We start from the raw sequence: 21,058 nt of genomic DNA, 5'->3' as shown, positions 1-21,058 counted from the left end.
AGAACCAGAATATCCCCAAACTTGAATTTTTTTGGACCTGCACAAGGCGCCGTCCTGGGAAGGGGAAAACAGAGGCAGGAACAGACACAGAGAGACTGACAGACGGAGAGAGAGGGAAGTGTGTGTGTCTGTTTAATCCGCCCTGAGAGAGAGGACCGCATGACTCCCAAGAGGCTTATCTTACTCAGATCCTGTTGCTTGTATGGAAACTCTCAATTCGGTCAAATTGTTCGTCCAGTGTTTAGCACAACCACCCCCCACCACCCCCCGACCCACACACAGACACACACACCCATCCACCCCCACAGCCACCGCTGACCTGGATTTGACTGGCTGCTGGTGTATCAAGCTACATTGACTCTGATGGGCCTACTGGTTGTTGGATGTTTTAGCTGAAAGGGAAATAACAATTTTACTAATATACTTTTTATAAATGTTTTAATAGATGATGAACCACTTAAATTATGAGCAGCAGTGGTGATAGAAATAGTGGTAGTATTAGCTGTAATAGTATTACTGATAGGAACTGTAGTATGAGACCAGGAATAATTGATTTGAGCTGCAAAAAGAGATCAAGTCATCTTGGTTAAATCTTGACAAAACAATCTCATTTCAAGGTCCATTTAGTAGTTGTTCAGGAGCTTTCAATTGTATCACAAGGTCCTCATCAGCAGACTGAGTTTGTTCAATTGCCCTGCAAACTGTAGCGGTTTAAAGTATGAACGTTTGTAGGTTATACAGACATGCTCAAATTTGTTTGTACCCTTACAGCTCATTGAAATAATGTTTAATTACTCCTGAAAAGTGATGAAATTAAAAGCTATTGCAAAATGTATACTTGTACGCCTTTGGTATGTCATAGAATAAAACAAAGAATCTGTGAAAAGAGATGAATTATTGTTCAAGATATTCTAAAATGGCCTGGACACATTTGTTGGTACCCCTTAGAAAATCTATGGAAAGAGCTGAAACCCTCAGGAAGAGTGGGCCAAACAAGGTGCAGACGTCTCATTGAGAGCTATAGAAAACACTAACTTTTGTTAGCTTCAAGTTATTTCAAAAGAAACAACATTTCCATAATGTAAAGTATACTCAGTTACCAATAAAAGGCCTGTGTTCAAACTTTTACTCAAGTAAAACTACATAAGTATCAAAATATATAAACAGATCTATCACTCTATTTTTCAGTATGTAAACACATACCTGATAAATGCAGATTACCTTTTCATACCTAAATGTTGAATAAATGCATAATTTTGCATAAAATGCATTCTACGCCCAAATCACTGTTTGGGAGAAAAATGCTTATTTCACAGTTGTCATACATGTATTTTTGATTACTGTACAGATGTTACAAAACAAATCCCACAGACCTAAATACTCACTTACAGAGCATACATTTCAGTTTATTCAGAGTGTGTGTGTAAGAGTGTAGGGGTGCGTGTTGACACCAGCATCTCAGGGGATATGCAGACATCAAAAAGCCATTTTCCTCTTTAACGTACGTTGAGGATGTCATGAAACATTACTATATGACATGTCTCATGCACGACCGGAATGCCTGCCAGAGTTCTACCTTTGCTTCTTCTAACAATTTCCTCCCGTCATCAAAGACCTTTGTCAATCCCTAATTTGAAAACAAATGCTCCACCTGCTCTATTACAAGGTTAAAAACAACCAGGAACAAGAACCGTTAGATACTTCTGGTCCCAGAAGTGACAGGTGTGATTAGATGGGTCACATGTAATGCCGGCCCTCCACACCCTCACCCCAACCCCACAGCCGGCCTGACAATGAGGCCATTACCTTTAATAGTAGCCTGCCTTCATCCCCACGGATGTTGTCATCACTAACTCCAGTTTGGCCAGAGGCATTTACAATGGATTTACATTTTGGGCATTTATCCATTGACACTAAAATTTAGAGCAACAGTACAAGAAGTTTCCATTCCTAGACCAACAACAGAACGTGTAAGACCAGAGCCAGAAGCGCTGTGTCAAATGCACCACATCTGCTAAGGCACGCAACAAAGAAATGCTTGTTTAGGAATAAGAGCTGATGAAGAAAACACACTGTGGGGTGAGGGTGGGGAAGTAAAGCAGATTTTTCCATATAAAATATCTTTTATGGTTAAAAGTTAAAAAGTTAAAAAATAATAATAATTTATTAACTGATCATTGATTAATCACTGAGGCCAGTGGTTCCCAGCTGTGGGTATTTGAACCCCTGGCAGTACTTTCACAGATGCTAGGGGCTTTGTGGAAAGATTTAGGAGAACCTCAGCAGATTTGACAGTAGTTGCAATTATGATTTGTGTTGTGAGTAGGAAAATAAACTCACAAACATGATTGCAAATTGGTTTAAAGCTGATCTTTTGTATATATTAGTTGTTGCAATAGTTACAAATTACCAGCTACAATAAACCAATGAAACAAAGAGTTTTTGAAATCAATAATTGATATTATAAACATTAATGGATAAATGGTTGCATCTGCCAGTGATAGTAGTAAAAATTATTCAAACCAACTTATTTGGAATATGACAGCAGTGTTGATAAAGGAGAACTTGTACAATTTAAATTGAGTAGGTCAGACAGAAAAGGTTGGGAACTACTGTTTTAGGTTAGAAAATAGTAAAAGAAGTCTCCATGACAAGTTTCCAGAGAGCAAAGAGACACCTTCAAATTGCTTGTTTTGACCATCCAACAATCCAAAACCCAAAAATATTCTATTTGAAATTATATAAAACAGAGAAAAGAAGGAAATCCTCATCTTTTAGAAGTCGGATCCAGCTGATGTTTGCCTGATTAATCAAAATATATTGTTGCAGATTTATTTTCTGTCAATGCTATAATCGACTTTTCATGTCAGCACTATGCAGGCTAAAACAAGCTATGACCAGAGTGTTACTTTAAAATGAAAACATTTAAGATCATGTATTTAAAATATTTAATATATTGTGGTGTGGCTGTGCCTCATGAGGCAGAGTGGGTGGTTCAGTATTGCAGGATTGGTGGTTTGATCGCCGGTGTCTCCTGTCCACCTGTCAAAGTGTCCTTGAGCAAGACAGTAAACCCTGAATTGTTCCTGATGGTCAGGCCGGCACCTTGCTTGACAACTCTGTGCCACATCTGTGTGTGTACATTGCTGAATCAAAGCGCTATGGGTGAATAAGATAAATATGTATAACTCCCATCCATTTACTTGTGATTTAGAATATATACAGTATTTTGGATGGATATGCGTATTTGAGATACCTTTATGATTGTTACAGCATGGAGAGGTGTAGAGTGTGAGGAGAAAAAACAATAGGGTGGTGTAAAGATACTGCTACGCTAAATGACAGTTACATGAGTTAACGGAAAAACACTAAAACTTACAAAAGTTGCAGATTTACAATATAATCTTCAATCTGTACACCACAGCTGACTTTGGTTCTTTTCATCCCACTTTTTTCAAATACTAAATTCTGCACAGACAGACAGACTTTATCACACCATGTCCAATGTGACTTACAGGGTGCCACCGCATATACTATGCACCACCTCAGACAGAAAACAGTAATATATATAGGAGAGGTTTGACAGAAACTACTGTGCAAACTGAGCCATTGCTGTCAGCATGTTTTTACCGTTAAAGTGACATTCTAGACAGGCCAGGAAAACATGTTCCCACATAACTTCCATGTAATCACAAATCAAAACACTCCAAAAGACATTAAAGCTACTGTTGTTCCTGCTTTTGTGCGTGTGAGTGATTAAATGTTATGTTTGAGCAACAGGATTTGTCAAACTCACAACCTTTGGCATTTTTTTTCTTCTACGTTGTGTGATTTTAGAGATTCAGATTCATTATTGTGTGCATTGGAAGAAAATATGGAGCAGGTCTTCGTCAGCCCATCATTTATTCATTGACATAGATTTTTCAAACAGTGGCTCACCTCTCACTGAGCAGATGTTGAGTACCATCTCAAGCACCATCTCAAGCTGTATGGTTCTTAAGAGACACTGTACCTGATGCTGCCTATTTGACAAATAAATTCTCTATTCACGTTGACCCTGTGCTGTGAGTTACTGGCTTGAGGGGCATTTAATTAAATCAAAAAGTATCACTCACATTTTAATTATGCTCCCATACACCCCAAGTTCACTTATGACTTAGTGCCATCTAGAGACCAAGGTGGGTACAACTACAAACAGAAAGCAATATTAGTCTTCATTATGTACAATACAGCTTATTATGATTGTTTGAATGCACTACTCTGCTACTGCAGAAGTCCCCATCCACTTAAAAATGTGTTTTGCTTATTGCTTCATTTGGAAGGTTTTAATGTTCTGCACTTTGTTCACTTGTTGTTTTTTTTTTGCATATTTTACAGTTTTATTCTATTCTCATTTAAAAATGAATATATGTTTATACATTTTCTGTGTGTGTAGCATGGAGGGGACTACAACTGCATGTAATTGTGCAATTCTGTATTGTATAATGACAATAAAGTGGCATTTTGAACCTTGAATCTTGAATGATATATGCGATAAAGAAGGCTTTAGAAGGCTGTTTTCACGCCCATCTACCGAAGGGAGAAAGTTTAAAGTCTGAGTTTAACACATGTACATACAAGCATAATTTTGAGACATCACAACTGGTTTGGAAGCCAATCATAGTCCAACATTCCACTTAAACTACTGCGATGTGGAAACTTAAACTTTCGTGCACACTGACTTCACAATGAAACAGGAGATATCTTCTGTTCAACTTTAGGAAAAAAAGTGCATTCATTGGTTCTGGATTTTTCAGTTAGGTAGAAGGAGTAGATGCAATTTTAATAATTTTTAAAGTTTTTTGTCATAGAACCTTATCAGTCATATATTATTGTCAAGCAGATTATTTTTATACGTCTTAAAACATGTCAGGAGGGGATCTTAAAGTAAAAGTAGTAAAACAGTGTAAAAATACTCCAGAATAAGTCCCACATTCAAATTCTTACTTAAGTAAAAAATTAAGTAGAATTATAATCAGCAAAATACATTTAAAAGTATCTGGTCAATATGAAACAAATTTTAAGTTTTAACTGTACATACTATCGGGTAGTAATCTATAGCAAGGAACATCTGCTTTATATAAAATATCCTGCAAAGTAACCATAGATTTCAGGTGTCACATAACATAAAATGGAAGCACTCGAGTAAAGTACCTGAGTAAAAAGGTACATTCCACCACAGATCTGTACAATAATATGTTTAAGGTTTCTGCTGTATTAATGCATGATGAGGATATTCTTTATTGTTGTATAAAGGGCTAATGCAGGATAAACACATGAATCAGACTTCATCAAAACTCAGGATCCTCCATGATCCTGTCTATGAACTGTTACTGTCTGATCCCATTTCTAGTTTGTTATTTTAGATCCTCAGTTAAAAAAACAGCCTCAGCTATGAGAACAGGGAGTCAGGAAGCCGAGAGGCGGTTCCTGGGTTTTGGGTGACTTACTCTCACGCAACACATGTGGCGGCTGGTCCTCGGGAGGCAGAGGGGTTCCTCCCCTGTAGGTCAGGTTACCCAGAGCAGCCAAGGGCTAACCACTACCATCTGGCCTCACCTTCCACGTTCACTGCCGCTCCAGGTCTCAATGGCTTCCACATGGCGCCCCACCATCTCAGACATTACCTCTTCAACACAGAAATACACATTCATTAAACTGATGCACACACAAAGTACACACATTTATATCAATGCAAGCACTGTGCAAAATAAATACATGTGCACACATATATATGCACATAGGATAAGAAATAAAAAGTAAAGTTAATTTATATAGCACTATTTAAAACTGTACTTACAAGGTGCTTTACAGAAGGGACAGAGAAAGAAGAAAATAGACGAGACCACTGATAAAAACATGTAAAAATGACAAAACCAAAAATTGTAAGATTAAGAAAAAGACAAATCTACATACATAAATCCAAAATATGCACATTGCACACAAGCAAGTATGCACATGCATATACACAGACACAATGTACATCACACACCAACATGTAGCGTAGGTTGCGGCGCTTTAATCAGGAAAGTCACCTCCAGGGGTTTCATGTAAGTAGGACTGGACGCTGCTCTTCTCCTGGCTTCACACAATGAATCACTGAGACAGCCTGTGCTTAAAAGCCTCAATCCACTGTCAATAAAACTAATGCCATCACAGGTTCTCTGTGTGCAATGTAATCTTTTATATGGTTTTATGTCCAGCACATAAAAACCCAACACTTTTGAGATGAAAACTATAATCACTAATTATATGGAATCAACATAAATGTCGGTTAGGAGTTTTAAAGAGGCGCTGTGTTGGCGCACATATTTTTATATGTTTATTTTGATGCAGCTTTTATTTTTAGAATCTAGAAGTAAATAATAAAAAATACAGAGCATACTCAGGGGAGAGGATGATGTGGAGGAGGTCATGAGCTGGTTTGATCTCAAATTAGCACCAGTTTCCCATTATTTCATACTGAACTTGATGGTTTACAGACAACAAAACCCTGTTAAAGTGATAAGCACAGAGCCCCTGTAGGCCAATACGCCTGTATGTGTAGGTTTTATTTTTCAGACAACTCTGAAGCCAATCGCTCACCTCTGTTTTACTGCGTTTTTCATAAATCTGCGAAGTGACTTCACTTTGTCTGGATTTTCTGTCAATAAACTAGAACCTCTGTAAATGGGTTTTTTCTTGTCATTACTAATGCTATAACTGCCCAGGTCCAATAGTAGTAGTCAAATTAATTATAAAGCTAGAAGCATAGTATTGTGCCATTAGAGGCAAATTCAGAGAACTCCAACTGTTCTCTAGCCACTGAACAGAAACACTGCTCCTCACTTTATTTAATATAATTATGGGTGGAATATCAAAATTAAAACATTAAAGACACTCCTGACAGGCTTAATTAAAAATGGGTAAAAGGAAAGACTAGGAGCCAGTTTCACTCGTTATATTACCATATACACTTCAGCATAGTCTAACGGTAAATATCAGAAAAAGCACTAAAGGAAGGGTGTACTATATCAGCTTTGGATGATTCATCTCATTACAACTGATTTTTTATTTATCTGACCTTAATTTAACCAGGATGATTAAATGGATGGATGGATCTTTTTTCAAGAAATAGGAATCAGCCAAATAGGAATCATAAATCTTAAAGGTGACAACATAAAATGTGATCATCTGACTGAGGTGAGGAACGGGACAACGTACTGTATATGTACTGTCAGTTACACATACAGTATGTATTTAGCCAAAAAAACAGTTAGGGCTGCTACTGGAAATGCAAAGCGTGGCACTTCCTGTATGCAGGTAAGACATAACAGACATGTTAAAGCTTTCATCAATTATAAGTTAATTTATTGTTGTGATGTAGCCAATTTGGAAGTAAATTTGGAAATAATGCAATTGCTTGACCTGGACTACTTTATGGTAATTGTGGATTTACCCCGAGGATTGGAACCAGGGATCTGCAGTTCACAATCAGTTTCAAGAATATTTACCATGTCATGATATGCATCATTAATTAAGTGTATTGTGATAGAACACCTAGTTTCACTGTCACTCTATATTGTTCTGTTGACCTCATGTGACTCTGTTGTTGACTCCTTGTTTAACAGTGTGAACGAGACAACAGACATTCTTAAATCACATCAGTCATCCTGTATTTACATACTCACTTTCAGACTACAGATGAGATGTGAAAAACGTACTGCTGCAGCTTAAAAGAAGAGCACCACGGATAAATTCTCTTTAGCACACCGCTGCACCTGTGACATACAAATAATTTGCTTCTCACAGATTCTCATTGTACAAAACAATAGCATCTGTGGCACTGGGTGACAACTTATCTGCCCCAGCTGAAACAGGAACAACATGCTCTGTCTCAGCGGTAATCTTTGATCAGCTGAAACGCTTTCTGTGATAAACATTGACTCGATCCCCATGGGCAATCACTCTATAGTGCTGGCATCGTGGGAGGTAATGTATGCATAAATGTGTTGAATTCGCTTCAGGCCCTCACACACACATGCAAACACACACACACACACACACAGGGCATATACACAGCGAGATGAATTGCTATGCCACCTAGAATAAATACATATCAGCTACAGTGAGCTGGGGCGCTTTGCTCTTTCCTATTAATCCTCAGCATGGTGATTTATTGCAGTGTGCTTGTCAACAGCCATATAGTCCCCAGGAACTGTGGCCAGCCGAGAGAAATAGTGGAGTTTAAGACTAAGGCCCAGCAGCTGCCCCGTAGTCTATTTATGTGCATTCTGGACCATGCTGAAGGTGAATATATGGGTTGGTTGAACAACAACATTTTGTGCAAAGAGGAATGGGGTTTTAAACTAATCTATTCATCATAATCCAACTTTTAAATTGATGTCTTCCCACATGTCGCCACTGTAGAGATTTGCATTTACCAAGGTGAAAGGCCTGGATGCTCAGCAATCAGTTCAGTGCAGGAGAGTGATGCTAAAGGGCCCTTCTGTAAGTTATTTTTACACATTGTATGCATGGCAGTGCATATTGAGATTAATATGGATTCCACTGAAAAACAGACCAGCAGAGGAACTTTTATTAGAGAGCACCATCTAGTGTTTGCTTATATACAACATCATAAGACTAAATCCAACAATTAATGTATAATTTTCAAAAGTTATGTCTGTCACGTCTGATATATCTTGTTCCTCTGTGCCACAGAGCTCCACTGTTTCACTGGGTGACATGTTCCTTCATTACGATGAATGAGTCAATCCCAAATACACTGCCCTACTGATTGAAATACTCACTAGCCCACTAAATATGTATTATTCTGCACTTGAAAAACGATGCGACTGTCACGTAGTATTGTGGCATGTTTTTATGAAATGCCCACTTTAAAATGTTTTTACAACTGTAGATCATTTTATTGAGCATCTCACCTCAAGGTCAATTTAATGTGATGATCCAAACAGCTACTAAAATGGACTTTGAAGTGAGTTTTATTTTTTGTCAGTTGCTGGTTCCAAGCTTAATAATGAATGTTGAACTTCACTTTTTCAATCAATATGGATGAAAAATCTTTTTATAGGTCCTCAGAAAAAAAAAAAATTGAAAATAACATTTCTACAACTGAGAAATCTGACAAAACCAGGGCTGTGTATGAAATCCCATGTTCACTCACTCACTATTCTCTATCTGCCAGACACTCAATAGATTATTCTTTAGAGGCCAGTAAGTAAAGATTTGACACAGTATGAAACATTACCATTCTGCCATTACTTTAAGTGAAGCACAAGTGTCATCTTTTGTATCTATTAAAATGTGTTGTGGGATTGTTTTCAAAAAGTGGTGTACATGTCTTGGAAACGACTTGTTTTTAAGGGCACTATATTGTGCAGAAATTTAACACTCAGAATTTGGACTCTTATAAAAGTATACAAGTATATATCCTATATAGTGCTCTTTATAGGATATACGAAGTGATTTCAAACATGTGTAATAACTGAAAGCTACAAAACAGCTACTAACTGTACCTTGGGGTGAGAATCTTTTGTCAACTGTTGTTTTCAAGGTCAAGAATGAACTTTGAATGTCAAATCGACCCTTTATGTTGACTCATTTTATTGTGAATTTGACACAGTACAAGACCCACAACAGAAACAGAGCACCTTTTTCATATCGCGGACACCAAGGACACTTTGACTTGATAGCTCCAAACACAAAATAAGGCCACTCCACTTTAAACTGCATTTTGTCCGTTTGCGAGGCGACAGCGGCTTTCTTCGACATTGAAGTTTTGAGACAGTACAAACTAAAAAGTCTACAAATCTCACATGTCACACTGGACTGACAATGTTTGTTAAATTTCACAGATGGTAAAGAAAGGTACTGTTGCTAGTGTAGGTATGATGTTTTGGATATATATTTTGGAGGAAGGGGAGTCTTTAGAAAAGAAAAATATGGTGAATTACAGAAAAAACAATACATCTTTTTTATTTTAAGCCATTTCTACATTATAATTATTGTAATAACAATGCTATGACACAGAATTACAATGTATTGTATGTCAAATGATATGTATCTTAATCAGTGACCTCTTCCGCACAGTCCTGACCAAAAAAGAGCAATATAAACATTTTGATATGAAATGAGTCTCATTTAACACACTTCACTTATCTCTGAAAGAACAGTTTGAACAAATCGTCTAAATTATTGTGCACGAGTGGAGAGTGCGCCTTATAGAGTTTGTCCATTATTAGCCAATAGTGTATTATTATTACTGGAGACTTGACATAGTCTGACTGACTTTTTTTCAATTAAGAGAATGTACAGCTAGATGGTGCTGTGAGGCTGCATTTGCAATGAAAGTCCACGGCCCCCCACACCCCAGCCCTCTAAAACAAACCCATCTAGCCATCTCTTCTCCACCTCCTTATTTTATTTAGTTGCTCTCTGTCACTATCTCTCTTTTTCACCTCTACATCCTCCAACCCTCTTCATCACTTCTATCTCCCCAACTCTCCTTCCCCATTTCCTCCTCCCCTCTCTCCACCAGTCTATCTTTGTGTCTCTCCATCTCCTCATCTCTGCTTCCATCCATCTCTCCCCTCTCCCAACCCCCATCAACACCTCGACAGCTCCACTCAATCCTCTACTGTGCAGCCACAGCTTGGGTTTCACCAGCGGAGGTCAGTAGCTGCATGAGACTTCCTGAAGCTGGCCGGTTTACCCCTGTGGTCCACTCGAAGAACAATCTGGAGTAAAACACAGAAATGGAAGCAATATTTGTGAAGCAGTCAAAACCCTCACATGTTCATTTGTTTAATACTCTGTAGTATTACAATACCTTATATCCCAAGAGAGGTACCGTGTCTAAGACCATTACAGCAAATTTCTACATTCATCTTTGCAGCACCTTCTCATACAAATACATCACATACTACTACTACTATCATTGTGCAGTAATATTCACAATATATTTTCCATTTACAGGTGGTCCTGGTGGCCTCGTGGTTTTGATGTATGCCACATAAATCCCATATAGTTATGTTATCCCCATTTAAATTCCAGCCAGGGATCTTTGTTGCACGTTAAATCCAAATACTCACCCAATAGAGACAGACTACCATAAAAATAACAAATTATATACAGCATTTTTTATTTTTTTAAACCTGCCAGCCAATCAGAAACAAGTAACTTCCGTTGCCATGGTATAGAAGGAAGGTAACCAACTGTGTAATTTACTAAGTACCGAAGGTTGGCACTGAATTCTGGGTCAGATTTTTATTCCTGTTTACATATTTGAGATATTTGCTCAATTCAATCAATTTTGTCAATTTTACATTGTATTTTATTCTTCATTTAGGCTATGTTCTTGTACAGCTGCACATTTTAGACGCTGTGTAGTTTAGCTTCCTTTGGTAAATAAAAAAATTGGTTTGTAAAGGAAAAAATTATATTTCAAACAGTAAGGTAATGCAAAAAATATTTATTTGGTGTCAATACCAATAATCGGGTATTGTATCAGCACTAATACTAAACATTTATTAATCATAGCTAGCTGTGGGCAGCACTAGGATCTTACTAAAAAAAGTGATTTAACATCCTAGAGTACAAATGGCACATTTACAGTCCGGGTCCTACATGAATGCTGAATAATGAACTTGACAAACTGCATTTCCAAGTAGTAATGATGATGTGTAACTTACAATCGGGCACAGGTTTTATGAATGAAGTTTGTCATTTGAAAGCCAGAGAGAGGATAGGGAAAAGTGACAATATAGCCCTGAGCGCCACCTCTCTTTATTTCCCACCATGCAGATTATGTCTATTTCTGTCCTCAGACCTTCATCTGTTTCCTTAGGTATTATCAAACGGGATCAAATCCCATCTAATCCATCTACCGGTTTCCAATGTACTAATTAGTTGAGTAAATACTTTTTTTTTTTTTTTTAATTTTTTATATATATATATATATATATATATATATATATATATATATAATATATATATATATATTATATATATATAATATATATATATTATATATATAATATATATATATATATATATATATATATATATATATATATATATATATATATATATATATATATATATATATATATATATACACACACTTTAAATCATATTATCTTCTCCTACTGAAGTTGAATTGTTGAGGTTTTAGAACTGTTAAATAAAATATGTTATCAATCTTTACTTACTTTTTGCAGGTTGCATTAGTCAAGTAAGATCAAGTAAATTGTTTATAAAGTAGTATATGATTAAATCTTTGATTTATGGCGTGTGGGTTCCATAATTGAGAGAATAAATGTCATACTACAAAGACAGAAAATTGGATGAGTTACAGTGATGAGCTAGCAAGAACAAAAACACCACATACACACACCTGTGTCATCAATCACACTGCACTACCAGACAAGTGTAGATCTGTTTTGCCATCTTGTGGTAAAATGTTCCATTTAGAATCTATTCCATCTTGGTTTTGTTTTAAAAAAAAAATTTGTAAATATGACATCAGACAAGTACCTGGGTATATTTACACCACACATAGGAGACCCATTTCACTTCTGGAAGGACGGATTACTAATAATTGAATGTAATGTAATATACGTGGGTAATATGTGTTTTACAGAAGAAAAAAAAAATACTCTTTATACTTTAAGATTATTGTTTAAAATAGCTATTGGTAATGCACTCTGAATTCTGTGCTCATTTGTCAGTGTATTCTCACATTCTTGTGCTCAACTGTCATGTCAGGTTATTTCCAGTAACTTTAATGTTGTCTGATAGCTGAAAATGTTTCTGTGATCTTAAGCATCAAAAGGTAAATCTGATGTTTAGGGTGTCTGACCCTCAAAATCAAAGAGCTGTTTGGACCGACACCAAACAATCAGAGAGAAATGTATCTTCAACAGGACATCATGTAAATTAGACACATGAGGACATGTTTCTATGTCAGCAGGGGGCCAGTCGTGATCAAAGACATGTAGAAGATGGGAGTTTTACACCACCTGAACAATGCATGTGCTTGTGAGGTACTAGCACAGAGAACAAAAAGACACATACCATTATGTCATCAGAGTCACTTGAGCATAACTCAATTTATTTTAATTCCCTGTTTCTGGGCATAGACAAGACAGTCGTGCCCTGTGTTCAACGTGCAAAAATGCTGGAACATTTGGAATATTTTTTGGCCAAATGTGTATATTGTGATTTATTTATTTAAGTCAAGTCTTACATTGACCATAATAAGACCTGTGTAGAGGCATTTTGGGAGACAAAGGAGGTCAATAGAAAACTAGTGGATGGCTACATGTGGCAGGTTAAGGGTGGAATTATCCTTAATGCAAAGCAAAAACAAAACAAAACATTGTAATACAAAGATCTGTGAAAGTCATTGAGTGGTGTTTTTATGATGTGTTCTAAAATATAATAATATTTACAGAGCTCTCTACAGCCTGTAAATGAGACTATGAATCATTATTCGCATAAGCACTCACTCTGCAATGTACTCCAGCGGCGTCCAGGAACCGAAGTCTGCGTCAGGCATGAACTTCCTGTTCATTGGCGTATCCAAGGTAACCCTATCAAATTAAGCAAGATGACAATCAGGGTGAGTATCACCGTCTGAGTGGCGGGGGGGCGGGGGGTTGGGGGGGGCGCCTAGCAGACTGCAGCATCTCCACACATGCAGAGAGCATACAGGGTTTGTGTGGAATTGAAAAAAAAGAAGTCATTTGCATCTTGTTTCTGTTTTATTATCATATTCATGACTTCAAATATCACTGTGTTGAATTGCACAGCATAATTTCATTTTCATGTCACCTTTACAACAAGCATACCGATATACTAATAATAATTTATTATGTCCGTGTATAATAGCTTATAAACAAAATATCCTGACCTAGGAGTACTGTAGTATTTTTTTGGGGGGGCAGGGGGTCATCATGCTGTATAAGCTTTACACACATACATTTAACTACAAGAGGACTTTTTTCATAAAGTACTATGAAACTGTAGAAAGAGTGAAGGGGGCATTAACACAATTGCTTATTGCTTTCTTACTGTACATGCTTTAAATCTTTTTATTTTTTATTATTTCATTATTCGACCACCTGGCCTTCACATTAATACACTCTATATTGTGAATTCCCACAAATGCTATGGAGCTATACAGTGTTAGTATATGATAGTACAGCACAAGGGGGTTGGGGTACACAGGCTGTAACAGAAATGCAAGTCACGGGGCTAATGCTGAACAGATGTGACAGCATGCTGGTTAGGCAGGCTCAGCCCAGCCTCATGTTGGTGGAGAATATAACCAAAGAGAGAGCAGGAGCAAAATACACCCCTGAAAATCCATTTCCAGCTTCTCACCATGACACTGCAAAAACACTGGTTTTAAATTCAATAAGCAAACAGAGCAGGCGATGATGCATAGGGAACTGTGTGCGTCACTCACACCAACTCAAAACAGATCCTGTGCACTATAAGAGATCTGCTGGGTGAAATTGGCGACCTTCTCCATCTTTTATTCCTGTAGCTTATCTTCCCCTAGCATTTATCCATCCACCCTAATTTTAAAGCACAGCTTTCATCCTCACTCCTTTTACTGGCTGCCTGCATTGTTAAAGCTACACCGTGTAAGACGTTTATGTTAAATACACACCACTTTTTCAACCTAAAGCACAAAACATTGCTGTAACAGAAAAGAGAATCCTATGCACATTTACTGAGACCTGTATATTTGTCTTGTTTCTTTAATAAACTCATGTTGCTGGATATGGAGTCTAGCAAGAAATCTGTTTTCTGCCAACAATAACTAATAAATCTAGCAAAAAAGCCCAATAACATCCAACTAGACGTCAGTGAGCCCTCCGTCCAGGGGAGAAAGAAATGAAAACATCTGTGGTCCCTTTTTCATAAAGCATCGTAGAACATCCACATTGGTAAACATGAATATGCTGTGTGTAGTTTACTAGCATCATGTTACAATATCTCAGTCTATTGCAGTTCAAGGAAATCTAAAAAGCTTCCCCTTTTCTTGTTTTATCCCTTTACCGTCCAAAACCACTAACTCAAAATAAGACAGACAGACGTTACATTAGTTTTTGTTAGAAAACTAATACCGTAGAAGATGAAATGTGGTGGACTGTTAATTTAAAAAGACCCTACCTGTGAGTGCAGTACATCTCTCCATTGCCGCATCATGGGAATGCAGTTCAGCACATTAGGACTAAATGTGCATCTTGACCAAGTGTATACACAACATTTCACAGCACTACTCACGGTAGTATAGCCACAGCAGCAGCTCCTGATGGCATCCCGCTGTTTTTTGCTGCAAGACTCTGACACAGCTGGTGGACTGCAGCTTTGGCCATGCCATAGCCTACCATGCCTGGGGAGCACAGAATATGTCTTTTAGTGTTCTGGAGGAAATTTCAGTTTGCAAAGGCAACATAGACCACATCAAATGCATCATGCGCTGTGCCCACGAGTGGATGACATTGATTTAGCAGAGAGTGGTCAAGTGGAAAAACACTGGAAATATCTATGGAAGGAAGATTTTGAGGTTTTTCAAACTGAAGTAGTAACCAGGTATTTACTGACTACATATAAAATATTCCTAAGTTATTGTTCGGTTTTCTCTACTTGCACAATATTTCTCCATGAACCAGGCCTCGACTAACTCATAGGGATGTTTTGTAACTTCAGCATCTGGAAACATTAAGTGCCCCCCCGAACATCTTAAAGAGCTTTGCAAAAAATGCTAAGCATCTACCCACCCCAATAAACCAATCTTATGACAGGCTTACAAAGAACTGACCAATAGGAACAAGGGGTGGTGATATGGCTTTATCACAGGGTTGTTGTTTTTTTTACTCAAAGAGCAAAATCAAGGGAAACACGAGTTAGGGATGCCAGTCATGCAATAGAGCTCAAGGATAGTGAAATTAACACTGCTTCCATTTGCTGCATAGCTAACAGGTTGGTGAAACAGACTAAAGGACTCTACTTAGTAAATATATAACAAGGCTAAGTTTAAACTTATGAACAACTGGTGCAACAAGCTCCAGAGAGTAGGATGCAATGGGACACTGGATCAGAGGAAGACACATTCAAACGAAGGACTTCATTAAGCCAACTGGAGTGAAAATCTGTGACTCTACAGTATCATTCGTAAACACGTGATACTGTAGAGTCACAGATTGCCAGTGCAGTCAATGGACAAGTATCTATCCATGACTATTGAATAAAAAGATGCACTACTGATATTTCACAGGCTAATCTTTTTTACTTAATGTACAAATGAGAACTGGACCGGGGTTCTGTATGGAAGTTAAGTTGCTTGAATAGAGGAAACAACATTCTTTGCTGTGCATAGACCCTAACGCACATTAATTAACATAATCCACTCTACTCTGCTTCTGATTGGCTAGTAGTCCTTAACTATGGGTACTGTGCATGTGCAACTCCCAACAAAGATCTTTTAGAAGTTAGATGCATCACTCCATAGCTAAAATGGAGCGTTCAACACACAGGGAGAAAAGAGGAGCTGAAGCAATGTGCACTATGACAATAAATATGGTGTTTTGAAAATGAAACCAAAACCTGTTCTGGTACAACCACTAAATAAAATGACCCTGAAAATGAACATAATATGACCACTTTAAGTTTGCTTTGGAATTTCAAGTAAAAGGTAATCTATTATGTGGATGGACACAATTGTACACAAAGATAATTGAGTGAGGACAAGAAACATTTTTCTTTACTACTTTACAAAATATCTTGTGAATCCCCAAATGATCGTGCTTTTTCACTACTTTCCATGCTGACATGATATTTTGAAAAGAAACTTTCAGATTTTGGTTGGTTATCCCCCACATCATCCCAACCCAAAGATGCTTCCAACATTTCACTTGGCATTCATTCATAAAAAATAAAAAAAATGTTTACAATAACCTTCAAAGTTAATACTATTAGTTATCCTAACGTGCCTTCCTCATCAACACTCAGCACACAGAAGATAGGATGAACATACCTCTCAACAGTGAATCACATTTAATTAGGCCACACAGATATGGGTTTATGAGAATATAAGATGTAACTTTTACATTTCATGTTTAAAATGCATAGGGGCAGGTTCCTACATAAATACAAGCTAAGTCAAAAGAGAAAAATAGACATTAGGAACTCCAAACTGTATCAGTGCAGTTAACACACGCCGTCAGCGTGGAAAATGTAAATGAAGCCAGAACTGCTGAGTCATTCTCTTTCTAGCCAACCAGCCAATGATCTTGTCGGCTTTGTGCCGACTGCTGAGCCAGTGCTTCATATTGTATTGTAGAGCTGGATCTCAGCCCATCACATGGTTGGCTTGGATATACGGGGAGGCTGAATGTCACATGGGACCACAAAGCCTTTCTGGATGCCTGAGAGGCTGACATGAGGTGCACTGTTGCCACATTAACAACTGTCAACTATAGGTAGAACGTAATCTACCAGCACACCATCCAAAATTATGAAGATAAGGTTTGTTATTTAAGCCTCTGTTCATTTTAATTTATATATATATATATAGAGAGAGAAAATATTTAGTTGACCATCATATATGGCATAAATGATGATTAACCCTTAAAACATAAATACAGAATAAACAAAATTAAAGCGGCACTACACCGAACATGAAGTTCAGTGTTACTTGAGTGGAAACAGTCATATAGTATTCTGTGGCTCTCGGGATCAGATTTCACATAAACCAGTCCTCTTCTGTTCATGTTATTTATTGCCTTGTATAGTCATTAGCTGATTTAATGAACCCCAATCAGTTACATTTGAACTATTTACCTGGTCTTGTATCGAAAAGGTCAAAAATTAGTGAGCATGTCCGAGTTCAGTCAATTACTCAAGGGCAGAGCATAAGGTTGCTGATGGATAAACAGGCTGACCTATTGTTTAAGAAACAAACACTAACCACCGCAGCCCCATGGCTTCCAAATGAGATCATTAGCTATTCTATCTTTTTTTCCCTTCTTGTTTTGTCCTGGATCCATTTTATCGACAACTTTTCCACGGAACTGTTGTGAGTGGCGTGAGATCCCTCATGTCTCTGATCAGTGTATCAATTCCCTGATCAAATCCCTGCAGTGTTTTCTATTACCTACATTATTTGAATTGGCAGGTTGGACAACAAAGACATATGCAATAAATAAAATCTCGAATATATCAAAGTCTGCCGGCAACAGTGAGGTGACACGCGGCCAAATCAGGTCATCATGATGAGAATAGTAAACGCAAGTGTGTGTCTCTTACCTCCAGTGCCTGACAGGGCTGCTTTGGCCCCAGCCAAAGTCAACAGCCCACCTGGTTTTAGGTGCAGAGTGGCGAGGTGGCTGGAGATAGTGGAGGTCCACACACTCTGTTTCCACATAAGATCTGCGTTTTTGTATAAATCTAAGAGAGACAAAAACATTTTTAAAAGTCTAATTTTAATTCACTGACTGAATTTTATAATTCGCCCAACATGCATCTATGGATCACCTTATTAAGTGCTGGAACATTTTAGGTAATACGCTCATTTGCTTTCTGCTTACATAAGAAGATCAATACCACTCTCCGTCCGTCTGTTAAATATAAAACCTATAGCCAGCAGCCGTTTAGCCAAGCTTAGCAGACTAGACTGCTTAAACTCTACAAAAAACTAATTTTAAAAATGACAAATCGTTTTACAGGGATTTATGTACGCAATCATTTTTTTAGCTGGAACCATAAACTTCCCAGCGTCTCCACTGTTTGCCTGGCAACAACTCAGATGCAATTAATAGTTACAACCTGTTGAAAAAGGGCTAATCTTTATATTGTAGGTCTTGAATTGATTAAACAAACAAGTGTTAATCAGTGAGTCTTAGAGCTGCACAGTGGATATCTAGTCTGGTCCTAAGTACTGAGAATTGCTGATTTCCTTTTACTGCCAGGTAGTTTTTCATGCAAGTTGTGAGATAAATGCAATAAACTAACTGGCAGAATAAAACCTTCTCTGGACACAAACAACCAGGGTGAGCTGGAGGCTTCAAACTATTTATTTAGGCTGAGTTTAAATCTAAGCATGAATTGCTGAAGGAAATTATTGGCTGATGATTAATGTTACAGCAAACAAAAGGTTGAACTCTGACCTTTGGAACTACAGCTTCCTCCCGCCCATCCTCCTGCTACACACAAGATGGCATCCACTTTCTGCTCCCCTAGCAACTGGGCCACATCTGTCGTCACCTGCACAAAACAAGAGATAACTACAAACACCTTTTCATAAAGCCACAGGGCAAATGGCTTTTCAATGATGACTACATTTCAGCTCACACGCCAGCTGCAAGCTTTGAATACATGTTCTATGCCAATTTCTCCAAGATATTTGGAGAAATCACTGACACCAACCTCCAAATGATGAATACAGAGATTTTCTTAATAACCTTTATTGCAAAAAAAATAAAAACAAAAAACTGTGCATTCATGAGGTATGCTACAGAATTTAAGTAAAGTAATGTTACTTGGCTAAATAAAGACAAAGACAACATAACAATGTGTTAATGTACGGTCTCATCAGAAGAAAATTACATCAGCTTTAGTATTTTACATTTTTACCTGTCTGGGTTGTACCCCAACTGTTGCACAGCATTAACTGGATGGTAAGAGCATGGTAAATTGGTTGATGGTCACAAGGCTGCAAATATATAATTATTTTGTTTCATATAATTAAAAAAAATAAATACAATTTTGGATTGTGAATGATTCACAATCTTGCACGAGCTTACCAAAATGCCATAGTGAAAAACCTGAAATAAAATGTTGCATTCACAAAGCAACTTAGCAGCTCTGCTTGTAAAAAGCGTCCAGTTGTTCCTACTTTTCCAATTTGACTTGAACGCCGCATTAGTGTACACATTTTTTAGCAAAGTCAGACTGATCGATGCAAAATAAGAACAACAAGCAAATCATATTTACAATCTATTGGATTCACACCACGATTAACACTTTAGCTGCTGGTCGCAGCGGCTTTACTGTTGGCTGTTCGCTCTTCGGGTTGACATTTATGAGACAGAAACAGCAACCACGCCATTCATATAAATGTCATCTGCAGCTCACCTGTCCTGCTTGCTCGGTGAAAGATTCACTCAACTTCACAACCACGTTTTCGTTTGCCTCGTCGTTTGCAGCCATGTCGATGCTAGCAACCCACTATTCATTTCATAAAGAGAAAATACAGTTAACGTTAGCTTAGCATTTAGCAGCGTGTTAGCATATTTACGGTTTACCGTTATCACTCACCCATCCTTTAGATTTGAAATGTTGGACACATTTTGAGCCCAGAGCGCCTCTTCCGCCGTACACGATCACCCTGTTAGCAGCCATGTCTCTGCTCTGCTTAACAAGTGAGATATTGACCGACCCGTGGCCGAGATTAAAAAAAAATACAGAGAGAGACAGAGAGGGAGGAGGGGGCGTTTCTGTGGTGGTGCAACAAGTTGGCGGAGCTGATGCTGCTTTCACAGACAGTCGGAAACACAATGATTACAGGGTGAACCATGCAGCCCATGCGGGGAACTCATTATCCACAGTGGTGAAAGATCTTTAACTTGAGTAAACGTACACTTTAAAAGCATTCTGTTACAAGGAAAAGACCAGCATTGAAAATGTTACTTTTGAAAAGTATAATCAGGACAATGTACATAAGTAAAAGTACCTAAAGCAGGAAAACAGCCACTGTGACTCTTATACTATTATACTTTATATTATATAATTAGATTATTACTACTCGTGCCTCACTGTAAAAGCAGGAGTTTACCGTTGTAGTTGGTTGAGGTGGAGCAATTGGACAATTCTGAAAATAGTGATAAATGCCTCACAATTATTAAGAGCCCAAAGTGACACCTTCACAACGCTTGTTGTGTCCAACTAATTGGACACAATTCTAAATTCTTAACTATAATAAATATAAAATAAGACAAATTTT

General features: G+C 37.7%; 1 protein-coding gene across 1 annotated transcript; it reads right to left on the bottom strand.

Annotated features, from left to right (window-relative positions):
- Window positions 1-9,622: 9,622 nt before the first annotated feature.
- On the bottom strand, window positions 9,623-20,534 carry qdpra (quinoid dihydropteridine reductase a). Its single transcript, XM_038699614.1, has 7 exons — window positions 20,374-20,534; window positions 20,191-20,283; window positions 19,224-19,320; window positions 18,364-18,504; window positions 15,340-15,448; window positions 13,551-13,634; window positions 9,623-10,778 (listed from the first exon to the last, which is right to left on the bottom strand). Exons 1-7 carry the CDS (start codon window positions 20,455-20,457, stop codon window positions 10,676-10,678), a joined length of 711 nt encoding a protein of 236 aa, XP_038555542.1. The 5' UTR covers window positions 20,458-20,534; the 3' UTR covers window positions 9,623-10,675.
- Window positions 20,535-21,058: the final 524 nt, after the last annotated feature.

The sequence above is a fragment of the Micropterus salmoides genome, unplaced genomic scaffold, assembly GCF_014851395.1.
Source record: "Micropterus salmoides isolate LMB-PRFRI ecotype aquatic unplaced genomic scaffold, ASM1485139v1 Ms_hic_scaffold_5, whole genome shotgun sequence".
In the NCBI taxonomy this organism is placed as follows: Eukaryota; Metazoa; Chordata; class Actinopteri; order Centrarchiformes; family Centrarchidae; genus Micropterus; species Micropterus salmoides.
This window is presented reverse-complemented; position numbering and strand designations above follow the sequence as displayed.